Source organism: Sprattus sprattus (assembly GCF_963457725.1).
Source record: "Sprattus sprattus genome assembly, chromosome: 2".
NCBI classification, from domain to species: Eukaryota; Metazoa; Chordata; class Actinopteri; order Clupeiformes; family Clupeidae; genus Sprattus; species Sprattus sprattus.
This window is the reverse complement of record NC_137921.1, coordinates 4,220,221-4,240,931: the sequence shown is the minus strand read 5'-3', so window position 1 is coordinate 4,240,931 and position 20,711 is coordinate 4,220,221. Positions and strand designations below refer to the sequence as shown.

The window sequence follows — 20,711 nt, the reverse complement described above, 5'->3', positions numbered from 1 at the left end:
TTTTCCTTTATTTCTGTCTGTCCATGCAGGTACAGCATCCACAGATACTGTGTGTGGTGACTGTGTAGGAGACACATACTCAGATGGATCATTCACATCCTGCAGACCACACACATTGTACGTTCATTCACTTTGAATGTTCCATGTTCAGCATTGATTGATGAAGTTATTTACTCGTGTATCTTAAATGTAACTATTTATGTGATCTCTGTAGGTGTGAGTTGAATGGACTTGTTGTCCTTAAAGAAGGATCATCCTCTTATGACACTGATTGTGGTCAAAGACAAAACACTGTTGCCATTGTAGCTGGTATCATAGCTGGTGTTGCAGTCCTAGCTGTTGCATGTGGGGCTGTGGCATTTATATATCATAGAAGGAAGAGGAGAAGAAAAGATCAACAAGGTAAGAATGTTCATACACATACATACTTACATCTTTTAAATATTTGTATTCATTTGTATTAATTGATACTAATTGTTGTATTGAAAATATTTGTCCAGAATATTTACTTCATGTTAATGCATATTAAATGCACACTAAAATGTCTGTTTTGCGGTTTATTGTAATTCTTCAAATTAGTTTGTATTTATTTGTTTAGCACACACGCGTGTGGAAAGCAACACACAAGAGAGGTCAGGCCATACTGTAACAGAGGTACAGTTATTCACTAAAGCTTGTGGCCATTTCTATCATATCTGTGTCAGGTTTTATTGCGTTTCTGATCATAATGTTTGTATTTCTGTAGGAACAAAGTAAACTATTTGAAGTGAAAGCAGTTATTAAGAACGGTCTGAATGGCTCTTATGACCATATTGATAATGGTGACGTGAGTAGCCTACTTTTTTACCACTCAGTTTCTGACTGGATTTGATTTGAACCATATTCCTGCCATAATCTCATGCTTTCTGTAACACACTATCCTACATGAAAGATATAAGGTTAGAATCAAGAAACAACATTGCAATTATAATTGTGTTCGTGTAACACATTTTCATGTAATCCACAATAGGTGTGTTTTCTTTGGGAGCATGGCAACAATAATCCCTTTCTCCATCTTAACCCATATTCGAAAACTCGTTTTAAGTTCCATTGCAGTCACAATTTAACAATTTAATTTAAGAGCCATCATGAGATTACTGTTTTGTAAAAGGCCTGCAAGATTGCGGAATTAATTCAATGTTCCCCAGACCACAAATTCTGGCTGTTTTACATGGAGTATAAATGTATAGTTGGTGGACAAAGAAAAAGTTCAAAGAGTAATACATCATCTCATCCAGTGTGTTTCTTTCCAGGTGCTTTTGAAACACACTGAACCAGACGGGACTGCCAAATGACCTGTTTTTCTTCTGGACCAACTGACCACAGTGCCACCTCTCTATTACTGCTGTGCTACACCACCTTACTACTGCAGAGACTGCTGCCCTGAGATGCCAGAGTGGGGACCTGCATACCATGATCAGAACACCACTTGCTGGATAACTCATTCATGACTTATCAGAACACATATTGTTTGTGGTATTCCAGCACCTGACTTTCCTCATGAAGAGGATTATGCTCATTCTGAAGGAGCCACACTGGACTGCTGGAGGATGGAGAGGCCAGGGCACACAAGACTGTGCCGTCCTAAGTCCATGTTCCAGAGTTTTGCTAAGAAAACTAGGGAAGAATCAGACCTTTTGGTGGTTCTGGAAAATCTGTCCCTGCTGTAATTTTCCTAAAGGCAGAATGTGCGATTCACTTATGGCTTCGCGAAAGGATTTTATTTCAACCATTACTCAAGACTTTTTAGTTAAGCAAGGGATATGGATATGAACAAAGGAGGAATAAGGAAATTGACAACAACTCAAAGAAATAACCAAATGAATGGAGAGAAACCTTGATAATGTATCAATCTATTGTCCTCAAGGCCTCACTGTGAACATCAGTAATTAGTAGCACGCTCTATCTGGGGACCCGTTCCTTACATGTTTACTCTGAAAGTATCTGCAGCACTTTAGCACTTTGTATTTTTTAGACCTTTATTGTTAAACAATGAGCTATTGGCAGATGAGAACATCGTATAAACCCCATTCTCTTTGTAGCTGAGGCTTGCCATCTTTTTCGTCATTATGGACAACTCTCACTTTCAGAAAGCACAACAGAAAAGACTCCCTTGAGGAAGCAGTCGGCCACTTGCAGCTTTGGGTCCATTGAATGTATTGCTTTAAACTGAACATGTGATACCTGTTCGATGTCTTTGTGTTTGTCCAATAATGTTTTTTCTTTTAATGTATTTGTCATGTTTGGGTCAAACATGCACCAGGACAAGCTGAGTCTTCAGTCTTATATGTCCTCTCTGTGTGATCCCCATCAGTGTAAACCCCTCCACTAGTCCTCTCTCTGTGATCCCCATCAGTGTAAACCCCTCCACTCGTCCTCTCTGTGTAACCCAATCAGTGTAAACCCCTCCATTAGTCCTCTCTGTGTGATCCCCATCAGTGTAAACCCCTCCACTAGTCCTCTCTGTGTAACCCCATCAGTGTAAACCCCTCCACTAGTCCTCTCTGTGTAACCCCATCAGTGTAAACCCCTCCACTCGTCCTCTCTGTGTGATCCCCATCAGTGTAAACCCCTCCACTCGTCCTCTCTGTGTGATCCCCATCAGCGTAAACCCCTCCACTAGTCCTCTCTGTGTGATCCCCATCAGTGTAAACCCCTCCACTAGTCCTCTCTGTGTGATCCCCAATCAGTGTAAACCCCTCCACTAGTCCTCTCTGTGTGATCCCCATCAGTGTAAACCCCTCCTCTCCTCCTCTCTGTGTGATCCCCATCAGTGTAAACACCAAATTCCATGTGATTCATTATTTTGCCAGATGTAGGACTAAATAAACTGGTTATTTAAGGGGAAGATGGTAAAATGGCCTTGAAAATTCTGCAGCCAGACTGTGAGACTCCATGTGTGTAGCCGTCATCTCTTTTGTGTATCTGGTATGTTTGCGACTCCGGCTGGGCAAATGAAAACCCTTAATCAACCTGAGTCAACTCAAATATTTCAGACATTTAAAAAACTTGTCCGCATGATTTGTGATGTAGTTAACTGTGAGTGTTTTGCTTCTATTTCCTGGTCCTTGGAGGTGAGAGTTTGTTGGTCCACACACTGAATAATGGCTTTGTCAAATTATTTGATCCCTTTTATTTAAAACTACTGACTTAGGAGTACCCTCCGAATTTTTGAATGTTTCACAGGTTTTCTCTTATATATTTAAAACTTTAGGTTGGCACCTCCTGCTGGGCCATTTCTTGCATCATCAGTCAGTATGTAGTCTCCATCCCCCTATCGGTGTGTAATGTGTCGCTTTGTTTGGAAACTGTGCCCCCCACTATGATAGCCAACTTCCACATCAATCTACTATTGGTTAATTACATTTTACTTTCTTCATTGCAAGTTCACTAGATAGATATTTGAGAGCGGGTCCTAGTGTTAAAGATAATTTCAGGTGGCTGAGGTAGTCCAAAAGGTATGAACAGGTACTATAACGCTCTCGGGGTCTGGGATAAATGAGAACCTCTGCTATTCAGGCCTACCTCAGGTCGTAAACTTGTGGTTGGAAGCTGGATACAGTGAGGAAAGGAAGGTTTATCTGGTGTGTTGGTACCTCCTGCTGGGCAAATGAGAACCCTTAATCAACCTGAGTCATCCCCGTCTTACAGTCATGTTGAAATATCTAAAATTTCACACATTTGAAAAACCTAGTTACACATGGTTTGTGATGTAGGCCTAACTGTAATATCACGTTGTTTGCTTCTATTTCCTGGTCCTTGGAGGGGAGAATCTCCTTGGAGAAGAAGACTTGGTCTGTTAAATTCCTCTCTCCTCTTTTATTTAAAACTACACAATAATAAGCGTTCCAGCTTGCTGCCATCCCCGGTGTTCATATTTCCTGGTCCTTCAAATGTAAGCATACATAAATACACCTGAATTAACGAAGATGCACGTAGAGCACAAGAATACTGATAGACATGCTATTGTTCCTTCAGGATGACAACTGTATTGGTCAAGAATGAAATTGTGTTTCATTTAAATTAACTTATGAAGTTGCGAGTTTCAAGGACTGTCAGACAGTATATATCTTAATCCAGTAAATCGTCTGTGGTCATTCAGTACTCCAGTCTTCATCTTCCATTCTGGGAATTGAATCAGTAATTGAAATATTGGTATGTTGGCAAATAGTTGAGAAACTATATATATCATTACAAAACATCTGTAAGGGTGTCTTCATCTGATATTCTTGTTTGGCTGAACAGAGTGTGGGAGAGTCTTAGGGAGTGTCTACCAGTACCACTACTATCTCCATTGTCAATACAACATTAAGGGACCGTTTAAAATCAGTATGGGAAAAGCCTGAGTACATTTTGAACTAAAACTAAATAAAACTATTAATGTTTGAAAAAAACAAATAATGTAAATAAAATGAGAAAAAAAAGAAATAATTGTCGTAATGGTTTTCTAGACGTCGTATCCATTACAAAGGCAGGAGGGTGTCACACTCTCAAAATTCTATGTACAGTGTAGCTATCCGTGACAGCCTGAAGATGGCAGTATAGCGCGACAGAACCTACACAAATGGTACTAGTAGTAGAAGTAGATATTATCAAGTGAAGTCAAATAATGTCAGGGAGGAAATGTGTGGGACTATTTCATATTTAATAGTGAAAGGGGTACAAGCGAATGCATGGCTAATTCAGGCAATAGCATCTGTGACGTAGAAACCAAAGGAAAGTCCTGAGGTAACATTGATGGGAATACACATTATCTATGCCACATGTGTCAAACTCAAGGCCTGCAGTCCTAATTAGGCCCGACAAGCCATTTAATCTAGCCCTCCAGCTCCGGTGCAATGGTGACATTTTAAGTGGTTTGCCTAATTTTCCCTCAGGATTAATAAAGTATCCATTTATTTATCTATTAGAGCTTGTCTGCCGTGGCCGCTAGTCGAACGCACCACAAATACTGCAAGTCCCACAATGCACTGTCCCCGTGTTGGTAGCATACGTCAATTTAGGGAGCGCTTGCCCCACTGTCCGGCCCTCCACTTACACCCATTTTTTGTATTTCGGCCCTCTGTGTATTTGAGTTTGGCACCCCTGATCTATGCGAAAGGTTGTAGCGAGCGTGAGTGACAAACATAATGTTTTTAACAACCTGTGAGTTCAAATGAGGTTTTTTAGTGTACTACAGGGTCAGGGTTGACAGTGGAAACCCATGTCGTATTGTTTGGCTGGAGTATTAAAGGCTACATGTATGTATATCCATGATTCTGTGCTGGTTTTAAAAGGTTGATAATATTTGAGCTCAACAGCCAATCAAATTACACCCCTTCCCTGAAGCATAGTGCTGATTGGCTGAAATTGTTTATGGTTCTGTCTAAGCCACCATGTTTGCTTTCCATTTACAGAGTCAGGACTGTGTATGAACACCAGAGGTGAAGCTGAACGGACAGCTTGAGGACTGTGAGGAGCAATTAATTTAATTTGACAAAAAAAGTTGACCGGATTAGAATGACAGACTGTGTATTTAAGGTTACTCTAATGTTTCTCATCTGTGAGCTTCCCTATACATGCATATCCTAGATCAGCTTCATTACTAGTTCCATTACTTTGAGTTACTGCAAACCACCCTAGGAGCCCATCCACTACAGTCAATGTAGGCCTACTGTTTCCATTCAAGGATTTTGGCAGGCAGCGGTAGCCTTCACTTTATAGGTATCCTGATCTGTTGTCTATGGAGGTCCTCATCAGCTGTTATCATAATATATCAACACATTAATCTAAGGTAGGTAAATTGAGCACATCAACTGTTTGTTACAATTGATTCATATTGTAGTACTGAATACTTTGATGAAAACGTGTTTAGCAGAGGGCGTTGGGGTAGGACGCCACATCATCCAGAAATGGCATTGATTTGCCCAAGTATAGTTCCGCCCGAGTGCACTGTACTAGCCAACCTAGCTTGTCACCACACACCCAGTAGCCTTGGCTCAGTGTGGTGTTCTCTTGAATGGGAGGATTTAGAGGATAAAACACGTGTTGGTGGTTTATTACACTAAAATCAGTTTAGCTGTCGGCTCAAATCAGGACACTCTTGAAACAGCTTGGCTAGCTCAACCTCAACAGTTCCACCATAACAGAATAAGTTAGCTGCAGAAATCAGTCAGTGGTTGAAGGCTCAAAGTAGCTTCAGCAGACTTGACGCCTGATTGCCTACACTACATACATGTCCGAAAACTCCTGAGCTTTCCCATAGGCTTGCTTAGTGATGTGTGATAACATGTTCACATGTTTTCTCCAGGGAGGATAGCTTGGTTTAACTTGGCTCCGCTCTGTGTGGAGTGGGAATTGGGAGACATGTACCAAGGCAGCATAAATCTTCCCTCATCTGAAAGCTAGAGAGGCGGAGAGTGCGAGATCCTGTAGCTCAACAAGTCAGGCAAGGTGCTTACAGAATCAAGGCCCTGGGTTCTAACTGTAGGAAGCACTAGAGACTACCAGAGCATACATGCCTTTATTGCTTTTTTAAATGACGCTTTGGGTGAAAGCCTGTGACGTAATGCTCATGAGAAGTTAATTACATGAAACGCACGTAGACTACCCAACAGGTGTGTATTTATGTGCATACGTGGAAGTTGGCTCGTAGTTATGTTGGATAAGAGGGTTGGTGTTATGGGTATGGAAGGATTTTAGTAGTTTGGTTTTATATGCAACCTTACCCCTGAAATGCAGTGTTTTGAAGGGGAGGTTATGGCAGGTACTGGTGGCTCCCGTGCTGCGAAAAGGGCAGCCATTTATTACTGTACCTCTGGCCATTTATTAGAATAGAAAAGAATATATTTATTTGTCATTGCACAAGTGCAACGAAATTGAGGTGGCAGCTCTCAGACTTCAGTGCTATTGAAAAATCAAAAACAATACAAATATATACAATATAACTATACAAATTTACACTATGAATACTCACCTTAAGTAAAACAAGTTTAAAAAAAAAAAAAATACAAGACATATTTCACATCAAAGAGACAAATACAGGTTAGTTTTGTGCATTGTTAAGTGCTATGATGGCTCTTGGATAGAAGATGTTTCTCAGCCTGTCTGTTTTTGCTTTGATTGTGCGAAAGCGCCTCCCTGAGGGAAACAGTTCAAAAAGGTGGTGACCATTACTGTACCTCTGGCCAATATTTTCCCCCACAATGCTCTGTGTCACATTTTCCATCTCGAGCCTCCGTCCCGTCGCCCACTCTGCTAATGGCTCCAGGGCCTTGGGCTGCAGCCGGCTCCGCTCAGCAGAACCGCATCCAGAATCCCACATCAAGGCCACCCCCTTGTGACAAGAGTATACCTCAGTTCGTCTGGAATAGGCGAAGGCTGGAAAGCACTCCCTTTGTATGTAAACCTTTTCTGGAGAGACCTCTTTCGTGTGGTAATAATGAGTGTTTCTTGGCCAACTTAGCACCCCCCCAAACACACAAGCACTAACAGACACACACACACACACACACACAAACACAGACACAGACAGCAGTCAACTCTTCTCCAACATGTCAGTAACCTCAAGATGACCTCAAGATAATTCTCCCAGGTGTTTCTCTCCCAACCCCTGGCCATGGGTTTGTGTGCCTGTCAACGTGCGCGCACCTCTTGGTGAGTGAGGGAGGATTCACTTTGCTCTGCCCTCACTCTATGCTTCATATTCTCACTATTACCATTCGCTGCCTGCCACTGAGACTCCCAGGTACAGTTACTTCAATTTGGCTGTCTGCATGAAAGGCCTGTAAAGTTTTCACTGTGACCACATACTTGAGTTGGAGGGTGGTGTAAAAGGGGTCATACGATGAGGAAATGTCTCTTCCTTTCTCTCAGTTTCACAGTCTCTCTCCATTTACTCTGGAGAGTGGAGGAGAGAGAAAAAATAAAAAAGAAAGGGTCATTTATTTTTGGGCTTTCTGCGAGAAAGGTCGACTCTCGATGAGTTGCCAATGATGGAGAGAAATGTCCGGTGAGGCCTGCACACGAGATCCCATGAGTGGTGTGCACTTCGTGAAAACAAACACACCGAAAGATAGAGAGAGAGAGAGAAAGAGTGTGTGTGAGAGAGAGAAGTGAATGGAGAGATACAGAGAGGAAAAAAGGAGTGATGAAGTGAATTTCAAACCCTCAAACCCCCCGTAGTGAGAAGGGTCAAGTGCATGTCTGAGCGTGAGAATGCTTCAGCATTCTTCACTTCTCAGTGGCACGACAGTCAAAGCAGAACTGTGTACAGGGTACAGGGTTTGGTGTGTGTGTGTGTGTGTGTGTGTGTGCGTGCATGTGCATGTGACTGCCATTGACAGGAAATCATGGATGTCAAATTCTGCTCTCCCTGCCTCTCTCCCTTCCAGTCCCATGCGATATTACGAGTTTGGCTTCACTTCCTGGTCGAGAGTTTGTTGGTCCACACACTGAATAAAGGAAGACTTTGTCTGTCATATTTGGTTATCCTCTTTTATTTAAAACTACAGGCTGGGTAAAGTTTCAGCTTGCTGCTAAAAGTTCACTTCATGGATCAGTCAAACGTGTTGGTGGTTTATTACACTAAACAGTTTAGCTGTCGGCTCAAATCAGGACACTCTTGAAACAGCTTGGCTAGCTCAACCTCAACAGTTCCACCATAACAGAATAAGTTAGCTGCAGAAATCAGTCAGTGGTTGAAGGCTCAAAGTAGCTTCAGCAGACTTTCCCTTCACTAAATAAACTCCTATTCTCTCCCATAGGCTTGCTCAGTGATGTGTGATTACATGTTCTCGTGTTCTCTTCTGGGAGGAGTGCTTGGTTTAATTTGGCTCTGCTCTGTGAGGAGTTAGAAGGCGGAGACATGTACCAACGCAGCATAAATCCTACCTCATCTGAAAGCTAGAGAGGCGGAGAGTGCGAGAACTACACTCTGATTTTAAACTTAGCCAAGTGAAACGAAAGCAAAAGCGGGTTGGGGAACCAATATATAAGCGATGAGGAACGTCTTGCACGACTTTCTTAATGCTGGGTGCAGATGGGACATGTAGCGCGCTATCGCGGATTTGGTGTGTTGTTGCACTCGCCGTCTTTACGTTCCTGCTGGTGTACACTAAGATATTGGCGGCGTGCCAGAGTCGAGGCAACCTTTACGTTTAAACCACAGTTGCTAATTAACCTCATTGTAATAGCCTACGAAACCATGGTTTACGTTTTTACTTCAGTGAAAGATCGTTTAATCTTCTCATCGTCATTTCCACTCAGACGCTGTTGTCGACAGCTGCCAGACATAACAACCTAGCAAGCCGTCTGTTGTAAGTGTTTACCTTTACTACATGAAATCAATAACATGAACCCGCATCCAAGGATTATTTTCTGCATAAATGGGATTATTACAGTGCATGAAATGCCCTGAATTGTTATTCCTACGTGGCTTCTTATTCTTTTTACCTTTTTCTGCGCTTTATTCAGCTCGAACCACTTAACGTAGAAACTTCGTTCAAACTTCGTCGCTAATACAAATTCTCCCATAGACTATTGGGCCATCGTGACATCATTAGGTCATTAAACTTGCTTGCACCTGTGCTTCACTGGCACCTGCGCAAAGAAGTGCAAAACAGCAATAAAAGTGCAGAATATGTGCAAATGTAAAGTGGAATTAGTGAATACATAAGATATGTACAGTAAGAAATAGATATGTAATATGAACAGAATTGGGACTAGCAGCAATTGAGTTAAGAAGTATAGATATGATTAGTATATAAAAAGTGCAGGTGTAAGTATTAGTGGTGGTAATACGTAAGTGAAATTAGGTGAATGAGGTAGTAGTAATATAAATATAGTATTGTATGGTGTAAGTACGATTAATACAGTAAAACGTGGGATATACAGTAGTAAAAAAAGACATTCTGGTGCAAATGTTCAGTGGCTGGAGGAGGGTATGTGGCAGTCAAGCCAGGGTGGAGGGGGGAGAAGTACGGTGCAAATGTTCAGTGGCTTAAGGAGGGTGTGTGACAGTCAAGCCAGGGCGGAGGGGGGAAGTACAGTCACAGGGGGAGGTGTGTGTAGGGGTGAGGGGGGCTATCACCGTGGTGCATAGTTCAGTAGGGTGACAGCCGAAGGGATGAAGCTGAACCTGCTGATCCAGGAAAGGAGGACCCTGTTGCGCCTCCCAGAAGGGAGGAGGGCAAACAGTCAGTGGCTGGGGTGTGAACTGTCCTTAACAATCCATGATGACGGAATAAATGAGCTGCAAAAGTCAGTTGGATGTGTTACGGCCCTACTAATCAGGCCAGGCTCCGCCCTTTATTGTGTTACAGCTGTGGCTTATTCAGTGGCGCAACAAAGTCTTGACGGGCCTGAGTGCTGACGTCACCATCGGGCCCCCTACCGATTTGTAGTCAGACTATCTTCACGCATGATAATCCAGACGAGGTGCATGCAAATGTACTTCAGATGTACAGTAGCCTACACATTAAGGGTTGCTACAATATGTTTTCATTAAAACACCAATGAACACAGTATTGTAACGATCAAACTGATTTTGGAGAAACAGTGTATAATGAGCAGATAGACAACACATGGGGAAACATTAATACAACTTATTCAGGGGGTAATCAAACACTATTGTGAATTACGAACATTTGCATGGATTTATGGGAACAGCCACTCGACATTGAAGCGGAAAAATACATTTCAAGTAGCATTTGAGGCGTATTAAAAACGAAACATGCATGACGTTTAAAATGGCATCCTACGAGCCTTGCGTTGAACAAAAGGATCAACAATTTCAGAAATGTTCACAACTCCCTGGCTCGGATGCTTTCGATGGATAGTGTAGCTAATCCACGCAGTCTCTCCTGCCCCATGCTGCTCTAAAGTAGGTCTTAATCATCTTTAGTTTAGAAAATGATCGCCCTGCTGTGGCTACGGTCACAAAAATAGCAGAGCTGTGCACACCTTGCCAAATGCTGATGTAACTGAGTGGTTATCAACAATCAGAGTTTGGCTATCTGTTGCACTGATGATTGCTGATCGCTGCTTTAAAGCAGGACCAATATGAGTTGCTCTGGAAAGTTTCCAGTGGAAACGCGGGCGTTTTGTCATAGTGGTCAGACAAAACTTTTGCCTTTCCAAACAGCTCATCATCTCCTGCGAGTTGAAGGGTACTGGGGTGTAAACCATATGGCAGGTTGCTCGCATACTACTGAATCTTTGGGAAAGCTGGCTGATTATGAAGACTTGCTTTAGCTATTTTCCGACTCCATCCTGCAAAATAGTTTTTAATATCTAACCTGGCGGCTGCCTTAGCCTATACGTGCATTTTATGACGTTTAATAGCCATTTCTTAATGCATTCCATTAGGCTATACCAGACAGTAAACTTTATGTGATTAGCCTACCCTGGTGGCTCATTGCTGTCGGGCTGGTATGGGGTCAGACGTAGCGTCCTACTGCACACTCTCCGCCACAAATCCAAATCAAGATAATTTTGGCAGCTTTGCCACCCTTTCTTCCTGCTCTTTACGTCCGAGTCACTTCCTGCAGCTACTTTTGTGTTAAAAGGGCATAGGGTAGCCTACTTATAGCTTACTCAATACGCAATGCAACAGAACACAGGATGGGAAACAATCGCAACATGTGTGGGTGAATCTTTGAAAACAATTTTGCCCAGAAATCCTCGCTGTTTTTCGATGACAATATTACTTAATAAAAATTGAAAATTGTTTCATTCAGCAAAACGCAAATGAGGCTAAATTAATTATTTGATGTGGTCAAGACTGACTATTGTTGAAATGTTTATTGGGCAGGTGATAACTCATAATTATGAATAACTGACACCATAATTGAGAAATGTTTGCGAATTAATGGGACTGGATCACAAATAAATAACGCCGTTGAATGCTTGACATGGGGCCCGCCAGCTCGTCAACTAGATAATAGACGTCAAACTTCTGTTGCGATGAGATCGAGGACGGGCCCCCATTTCGCCACGGGCCCTAGTGCAGCTGCACTCCCTGCACTCCCTACAGTTACGCCACTGGGCTTATTCATCCTGCAGAGTGCTGAGTGCTGAACCAAATGGGCTGGCTGCGGTTCGCTATGGAGGCTCTCTCTCTGCTCTGGGTTTCTGCGTTGCCGTCAGAGGTTGGATTGTTCCAGTTGTGAGAGCCTGATGCAAGACGTCCAGAGGTCGACCGATATATCGGTTTGCCGATGTATCGGGCCGATATTTGTCATTTTTTAATCTATCGGCATCGGCCGATTTAAAAAAATAAATACATTTTTTTTTTTTTAAGTAACAACACATGAAAACATAAAATGTAGAAAGAAGAATTTTCCCTTCCCCCCTCCCCCCTCCCACGGCCCAGACAGCAACCCTAAAATAAAGACAAATCATAGTCTGTACACATACATATATGTATATACATTGAAGAAAAGAATAACATAAAATAATAATAATAATAACAAAAATAATAAATAATACATTAAAAAATGGGGGGGGGGGGGGGGGTTCTCTGGATTCCTAGATTATGGATGTTTGTAAGTATTAGGCTGTGTGTGTGTGTGTGTACGGGGGCACGGACTTCAGACTAAAGATACTACACTGCAAAAAATGCTTTTCTAACCTAGTGTTATTACTCTTATATTGAGATGAAAAATCGAGTTGGTCTTGTTTCTAGCTAAATTGTACTTACCTAGTGCTTTCTTGGTAAGGTTATTTTTACCTAATTCAAGCAAATATTACTTATTTTAAGAAATCTTAACAAGCCAAATTTGCTTAACGCACTGGCAGCCAAATTTGCTTGTTTTAAGCAAAATCCTGCTTAAATATGTAATTATTTGTCTTAAATCTAGAGGGGCATTTTTTGCAGTGTAGTAGGGGAGTAAAATTGTGTGCATCTACTTATTATTAGTGTTACGCTTAAGCATGCAAATTAATGGGAAAACTTTTAGATATCGGCCCTAAAAATCGGCCAAATAAAATCGGCAGCCCATATCGGCTATCGGTTAACCCTGACCTCTAAGTATCGGCATCGGCATCGGTTATAGAAAAACCCATATCGGTCGACCTCTACGTCCAACTAAGGAACTCCACACGGAACACTTCCTCCGTCCTCGTAGCGGTTTTTACACTTTAGTTTGTTTTTTCGTTTACCCCTAGACATATTGCACGACACTTTCATTTTAATACACTATACTGATTGTTTATACTCCTGTAAATAAAACCCTTTTAATAAACACTACGGTGTGGTTGACCCATTTTATGTCAGGGCTGCCTTGAGCCAGGCAGATCGTGACAGATGCCAAATGATTTGAAAAATGCAGCTGTGTGGTCAACAACAGCATCAGCTCAAGTCATTTAAGACAAATTTAAATTTAAGACACCTGATTCCCCAAACTACATACATGTCCAAAACCTCCTGATCTCTCCCATAGGCTTGCTCAGGGATGTGTGATTACATGTTCTCTTCTGGGAGGATAGCTTGGTTTAACTTGCTCTGTTAGCGGTGAAAATGCCCTTTAGGCTGATCCCGCAACTGTTTATTAGAGGAGTCGGAAGGCGGAATCAGAGTGAGACACCGGGCCAGAGACGCCGTTACTGTAGAATTACTCTTTCCTCATCTCAACCGTTATGAAGCTAGATAGTGCTCAAGCTTTGACTCTTCAATAACTATCAAGTAACTTTAAATATAGATTTAACCAACTCAAATAGATGGAGAGGCTGGAGTCTGAACGAGGATGGTAATTAATCGCTGAAAACAGTTGTAATGCTGAATGGACTTGGAGTATGTGGCGTGTGATCTGGGGCAGCAGAGGCGTGCTGGAGTTGGTGTATGGCTCTAACATCTTCCTTTTCTTCCAGGGAAGAGTGTTTGGCCTGTAAAGCTTTGATGTTTGTTCATAGATGTCCATCAATACTTCAGAGTAAAATTATCAACTGCAGTAACAGTTTCCTTATCAATCTAAAGACATGTAAGCACTGTAACAAAAAAGTGCTGTTTCTAAAAAGGAGGCATAAGTTAAAGTTTCTGGCCACAGGAGCTGCTCATTCAGTTTAACACCAAAGTCATCAAGTCTCATCAACCACAGTCTGGTTTGGAGCAGCCACCAACCAGGGCAACACTACAGACTACACTGGACAGTAAGGACTGTGGAAAAGATCATTAGTGCCCCCTGCCCACCCTACAGGACTTTTACACCTAAACAAACAGGAACAGGCTAAATCACCATAGACGCCTCCCACCCTGAACACAACCTCTTCCAACTTCATCCCTTCTGGCAGCCCCTCTGTATGCCACAGCCATCAAACATGAGAACAGTCATATCTACTGAGACATATCTATTCTCCTTACTCTAGTTTTATAATCTATTAAATTAATATACTAAATTGCGTGGAATACAAACTGTACAATCCCCTTGCCTCTATATCGTACAAATGCATCCTATTGTCTGCTGTTCACACTAACACTTAATGTTCAGGATATTGATTGTTTCTTTTATCATCTGTATGTAATATGTACCTAATCTGTAGCCTGACGATGTCATACTCATAATTCTAGTCAGAACATGAGTCTGATACTGACCCATTGGGCTGTGATTATGGGGTGTGTTTCAACGAACCAGGAAAAAAAATGCCTCTTCGCTCAATTGGATACCTACAACCAATCAGAGCAACGTAGTATGACCATCTGATACATTAAAACTTTTACCGGATCCCGTAGGAAGGACGGCAAAAACATATTTTCGATCGACAAATGCCTTGATCGCGTTTCTCTGTTCCTCTTTCAAAATGAATGCGCTGTCAATATCTGTGAGATATGCCTGCTCACGTACTTATTAGCAGCAAGGCTAGCTAGCTACTTTGTGTTTCAATGGATCTTAGCGTTAGCAGCATTAGCAATAACCTATCAATAATGGTCTAAAGCGCTTCAGTTAAGACCTACAATCCTCGGCAACATTCGTGTTGCACATACACAACTAACCGAGTCAATGTAGACATAAAAAAGTCGTGTAGATAGCTTAAATCACATAAAATATGTCCCACTAAATTCCCGAGACGCCCCCATCTTGGTACCACTTCTAATCTATCTATCTAATCAACTCAAGCGATGGTTGGTCATCTGTCCATCATCGTTATAAAGCCCGCCCTGACAATTTGATTGGTACGACAGAATCCTGACTTCTGATACTCTCTCCCCAACTGCACAAAGCCAGACCGAATCTCCTAGACCAAAAATGTTGTGGGCGGGGTTCGGGCTGGTATCTAATCTGCATATAATACAGTGTCTGTATATTCGTTTTTGGACCATTAATGACCAGGTGTCAACACAAATGTCCGGTAATGCTTATTTTGATGACAGTTCCATATGATCTGTTCCAGGGGCGGACTGGGACAAAAAATCGGCCCGGCATTTTGAACCAGACCGGCCCACTAAATTCAATAACACACCTTTTCAGTCTTTTTGGTCTTTCGAATGTCTACACCAACCAGGCTTATAGCTAGCAGGGCGTCTGCCCTATAGTCTACTAAAAAATAAGAAGAAACGGGACGCCCTGCTTTTAGGCAGGACGGCCTAAAGACGCCCTATTTTTCTCCCGTTTTACCTGTTAACTTCGCTGAATGTGATCAAAATTCACCGTTTCAGTCGCTTCAGTGCTTAGCGAAGTCTAGAATCATACATATGACCTGCCAATTAGAAAATAGCATTGCTGTATTCCCGCTACAACAACGCTACATCATGATTTCAACGAAACATTGATTCACGGGCTTGCAGAAGCTCCAGAAGACAGCTGTCTCACCGCACGTCACTGAACCTACTACTTTATGAGTTCAACAAGAGTTGTGTGTTAAGGTGGTGGTCTTAATTAATCTAAATGCAATACAATATACATCATACACTTTAAAGCTTTGTTCAGAATACGGAGGTATAAGATCGGTCGATATTTTCCATGTAAATAGCGACTGAAGAACCCCCTGTTCTCGTCTCCGAGAGGACAGGCTGTATTGCTTCCTTTTCTAGAAGGGAGTCTATTTCCTCCTGTAGGAAATGCGCTTGATGAGGTGGCATTAACGTTTGAACTACGCCCCTGAACTTGGGGGGGGGGGGGGGTTATCATAATTCGGGCTATCATAATTCGGACAAATTGGCATATTTTCGGAATACCAGGGTTTGGGAATACTGGGCTTTCGGAACTATTGACATGGCACCGCGCACCACTCAAACACACAACATAGAGAGAAGGCTAACGGCTGGCTGTTTCAGAGTACAGTAGGCTGAGGGCTAGCAACAGCTACAGACTTGTCTTGTATTTACAATGCAAACGAACTTGGCCATAGAACATAGGTCCTAAGTCAAACATATTTTAGAGACGTTTTAATTCATGATCAGTAAGCTAACCGTAGGTCGTTGTATCGTATCTCCCTGGCTGTAGCCACCAGCACTGTCATCCACGGGAGTGATGATGGCCCTGCCGTGGCAAACATTTAGCTAAAGGTAGAAGGTGTTTGCTGATATGATTGGACAAGCCCCTAGTCACTCAAGAAGACAGCCAATGGGCCGCAGACTAGCGTGCGCGTGTCAAGCATGTCAAGGCCATGGGCCACGCTGAGTTTTTTTTACCGTCCTAATGCATTATGTATGCAGGTCTAAATCGAAAGGGGTTTGTGTTGGGTCAGCCCAGGGGATGTGATTGGGCCAGCCCAGTGTCAGTAGGGCCGCTGATGAACTACTTTCGTGGGCCAGCCGGTCAGACCATTATATGGGGAAAAAAATTAAAAATAAAAATTCGGGACTATCGGCCCATATTGCACCTCGGCCCACCAGGCAAACGCCCGGTATGCCCGACGGCCAGTCCGTCCCTGATCTGTTCTAACTTGTACCAATCTGTCACTTATGCATTTGTAGGAGTTGGTATTACAGTTATGTAAAGAGCTCTGAAGATTGAAAAGCGAGAAATGAGAAATAAGATAATTAAGAGGGCAATGAAATAAATTGTCTCTTCATTGTTTTGACAGATGAATCGATGAAACTGTAGGACATGAATTTCTTGAACTGCTTTACGAACGCCATCTTTTGGGCAATTCTCAATTCTCAATTGGACCGGACGTTGATGGGGGAAATATTGGTGAAGTTGGTGATTATTGATCTGATCATCCAGCTGACCGTGTCTGGGGTCTCTCCTGCCTGTGGTCGAGCTGAATATCTTATAGGGCAGGAATGCTGTCCTATGTGTCGTCCTGGTAAGTAACTTAAAGGCACCCAGTGCAACTTTATGTAAACATTCAATGAAAAATAAACATTCAATTTCTAGTCTTTTTTACACGTAGTAAGTTTCAATAACTCCATACCATTACATATCGTCATTCAAGGAGCAAAGATAAGACGTCATTGTGTGGTGAGAACTGATAGAAAATCGTAAACAACAACAATCGCCGGTGGGGAGAGGCCATTTTTCCATTGACTGGAAGCCTGCTGTATTTATTGTAGGTTACAAAAAATAAAGAAGATGGTGGCGATTGTTGTTGTTATCGATTTTCTATCAGTTCTCACCACACAACGACGTCTCATCTTTGCTCCTTGAATGTCGATATGGAATGGTATGGAGTTATTGAAACTTACTACGTTTAAAAAAGACTAGAAATTGAATGTTTATTTTTAAGCCTCGAAAGTTGCACTGGGTGCCTTTAACTGTGTCATAGTACATGACATGCTCCTTCGTTAGAGCTTTCTTCATGTTGCATCAATGAGATGAATCCATGTTTGATTGATGTATTAACTATTTATTTACTAATTAAAGGTTATTATGTATTGGAACCCTGCCATGAGTTCATCAATACACTATGTGTCCGATGCCCGTCATCTACCTACAGTGATGTGCCCCATGGGCCGGGGTCCTGTACATCCTGCACAGTTTGTGACTCGAGTAAGTCAAATATTGCAGCACTTTTGTTTTGCCTTCCTTATTAATGTATTTTTGTGCATTCTATGTACTGTATATCATTTATGTCAATTATTTGCACTGTTAATTGCAATTGATATGTTTTTCAATCAACTTTATAAGCACTGTATATCCTTATATGGGTGCAGGTCTAAGAGTGAAGAGGGCGTGCAGTTTCACTTCAGACACACTCTGTGAGCCTCTGGAAGGTCACTACTGTACTGACCCAATCAAAGATGGCTGCCGAGGAGCTGTGGAACACACAAAGTGCTCACCAGGGCAGTACGTCAACCAGACAGGTTTGCTAATCCTCTTTAATTTCCCTATAGAGACAGAATGATAAAGTTAGAAAAGGAGGTGAATACATACACACACACACACACACACACACACACACACACACACACACACACACACACACACACACACACACACACACACAAACACACAGATACACTTTCACACACACACACTGATGCAAAAAACAAGGCAACGTGTTACAGTTATATGTAAGCATCGAAAGAGTCATGAATCAGAATAATTATTTCTCAATCATTATTCTTCACTATTTTTGATCATGATTCCTCTTTCATTATTTTTCACTATATCCATGTGTGTCTTCTCATAAGAGTCAGGTTCAAGCAGAAATGTTTCTGGTCAAGTCTGTGTCCTCCATGTCAAACTTTGTGTTCTTGCCGACAGGGGGAGTGGATTTTTCCAGACGCCTGCAAGATCAGACACTTTTATGCTGTTATTTTCTGCTTTCTCTGTGAGCAGCCATCATGGCAGTTTCTGTAGTAGAGTAGTTGTCTCATACATATTCATCCGGGGTTGGGACTATTGATTAACATCCCCTTCTGTCCACCTGGTAGAATACTTGAACTCAGTCTGTTTCAACCCTTGTCTGATTATAGACGTGGGGGAATCACTGATGCATCATTGTAAAGAATAAAAGCTTGTTCCTGATTGAACACCATTGTCTGACGGAGTCTCCATTCATCTGCAGTATTAAAAATGACCATCACCATCAACATGTGTCCATAGTGGATGATGTGTGTTTTCTGTCCATGCAGGTACAGCATCCAGAGATGCTGTGTGTGGTGACTGTGTAGGCGACACACACTCAAATGGATCATTCACATCCTGCAGACCACACACACAGTACGTTCATTCACTTGGAATGTTCCATGTTAAGCAAGGATTATACACTAAGTTATTTACTTGTGTATTTAAAATATATGTATTAATGTGATCTCTGTAGGTGTGAGTTGATTGGACTTGTTGTTCTAAGAGAAGGGTCATCTTCTTATGACACTAATTGTGGTCAAAGACAAAACACTTGTGCCATTGTAGCTGGTATCATAGCTGGTGTTGCAGTCCTAGCTGCTACATGTGGGGCTGTGGTATTTATATATAATAGAAGGAAGAGGAAAAGAATAGATCAACCAGGTAAGAATGTCCATGTTTACTATTATTAAATTATTGTTATTATAAAGGCATTCTGTTGTCATGATTGCCATTGTCCAGAAGATTAATGAAAACACAAGCATATGAAGGTATTGTTTTTTCTTTTCTCTTGGCCTTTTTTTATTCATAGACATACACAGACATCTATGTAATATTTGTGTTCATTTTGTGTGTTCATTAATATTCATTGATTATTTTTGAATTCTTCAAATTTGTTTGTATTTATTTTTGTAGTAGAGACAAGCTTGGAAAGTGGCATACAAGAGAGGTCAGGCCATACTGTAACATCAGAGGTACAGTTATTCACTAAAGCTTATGTCCATTTCTGTCCTGTCTGTGTCAGGTACTATCTTCCTACAAGACAGAAATAAGTTAGAATCAAATTGCAACAAAGAAACACCATTGCGATTCTAATTGTGTTCATGTACTGTAATTCTGTTTAGTTGTGTTTGGTCAAAAATGTCAATATGTGAAATATACAACACATTTTCATGTAATCCAGAATAGTTGTGGATTTCTTAAGGAACATGGCAACAATAATCCAATTCTCCCTCTTAACCCATATACTTGAACTGTTTTTTAATCTTGCCATTGCAGTCACCAACTTTATTTTATTTTAATAGTCAGAGGCATCATGAAATTAATCTTTTTTTAAAGGCCTGGCAGCTTACGGATTTGATTTAGTGTTCCCCAGACCACAAATTGTGGCTGTTTTACATGGAGTATACATTAATAGTTGGTGGACAAGTTGAAAGAGTAATACATGATCTCATCCGGTTTGTTTCTGTCCAGGTGCTTATGGAACAGACTGAACCAGACAGGACTGCCAAATGACCTGTTCTCCTTCTGGACCAACTGACCACAGTGCCACCTCTCTATTACTGCTGTGCTACACCACCTCACTACTGCAGAGACTGCTGCCCTGAGATGCCAGAGTGGGGACCTGCATACCATAATAATAACATCTCTTGCTGGATGAGGATGTTCTAACTCAATCATGTCTTTATCGAAGCACATATTGTTTGTGGTATTTCAGCATCTAACTTTCCTCATGAAGATGATTATGCTCTTTCTGAAGGAGCCACACTGAACTACTGGAGGATGGGGAGGCCAGGGCAAACAAAACTGTATTATCCCAGATCCATGTTCCTGAGTTTGATAAGAAAAGAAGGGAAGTGGTCCTGGATAAGGGACCAGTTCAAAGAAGGGAGAAGGAAATGGACAAAAACACAAACACAAACACAAACACAAACTCTGAAAGTATCTGCAGCACTTCAGCAC

At 41.7% G+C, this 20,711-nt stretch overlaps 2 protein-coding genes across 2 annotated transcripts in view; both read left to right on the top strand.

Annotated features, from left to right (window-relative positions):
* Positions 1–1,709, top strand: part of LOC308361095 (tumor necrosis factor receptor superfamily member 14-like) — a gene marked incomplete at both ends in the record, with an annotated part of 46,460 nt that extends 44,751 nt beyond the window's left edge. The window contains 3 exons of the mRNA XM_080833343.1: positions 30–117; positions 215–402; positions 1,525–1,709. Coding sequence (XP_080689469.1) covers positions 30–117; positions 215–402; positions 1,525–1,709 — 461 coding nt within the window. The remainder of the gene's footprint in view (positions 1–29; positions 118–214; positions 403–1,524) is intronic.
* Positions 1,710–17,135: 15,426 nt separating this feature from the next.
* LOC308361093 (tumor necrosis factor receptor superfamily member 14-like) lies at positions 17,136–20,242 on the top strand (the record flags this gene model as incomplete). The annotated part of the gene is made up of 6 exons (XM_080833341.1): positions 17,136–17,265; positions 17,823–17,948; positions 18,113–18,262; positions 19,037–19,124; positions 19,225–19,412; positions 20,223–20,242. The coding sequence occupies 6 exons, from the start codon at positions 17,136–17,138 to the stop codon at positions 20,240–20,242; spliced, it is 702 nt and encodes a 233-aa protein (XP_080689467.1).
* Between the last annotated feature and the right edge of the window lie 469 nt (positions 20,243–20,711).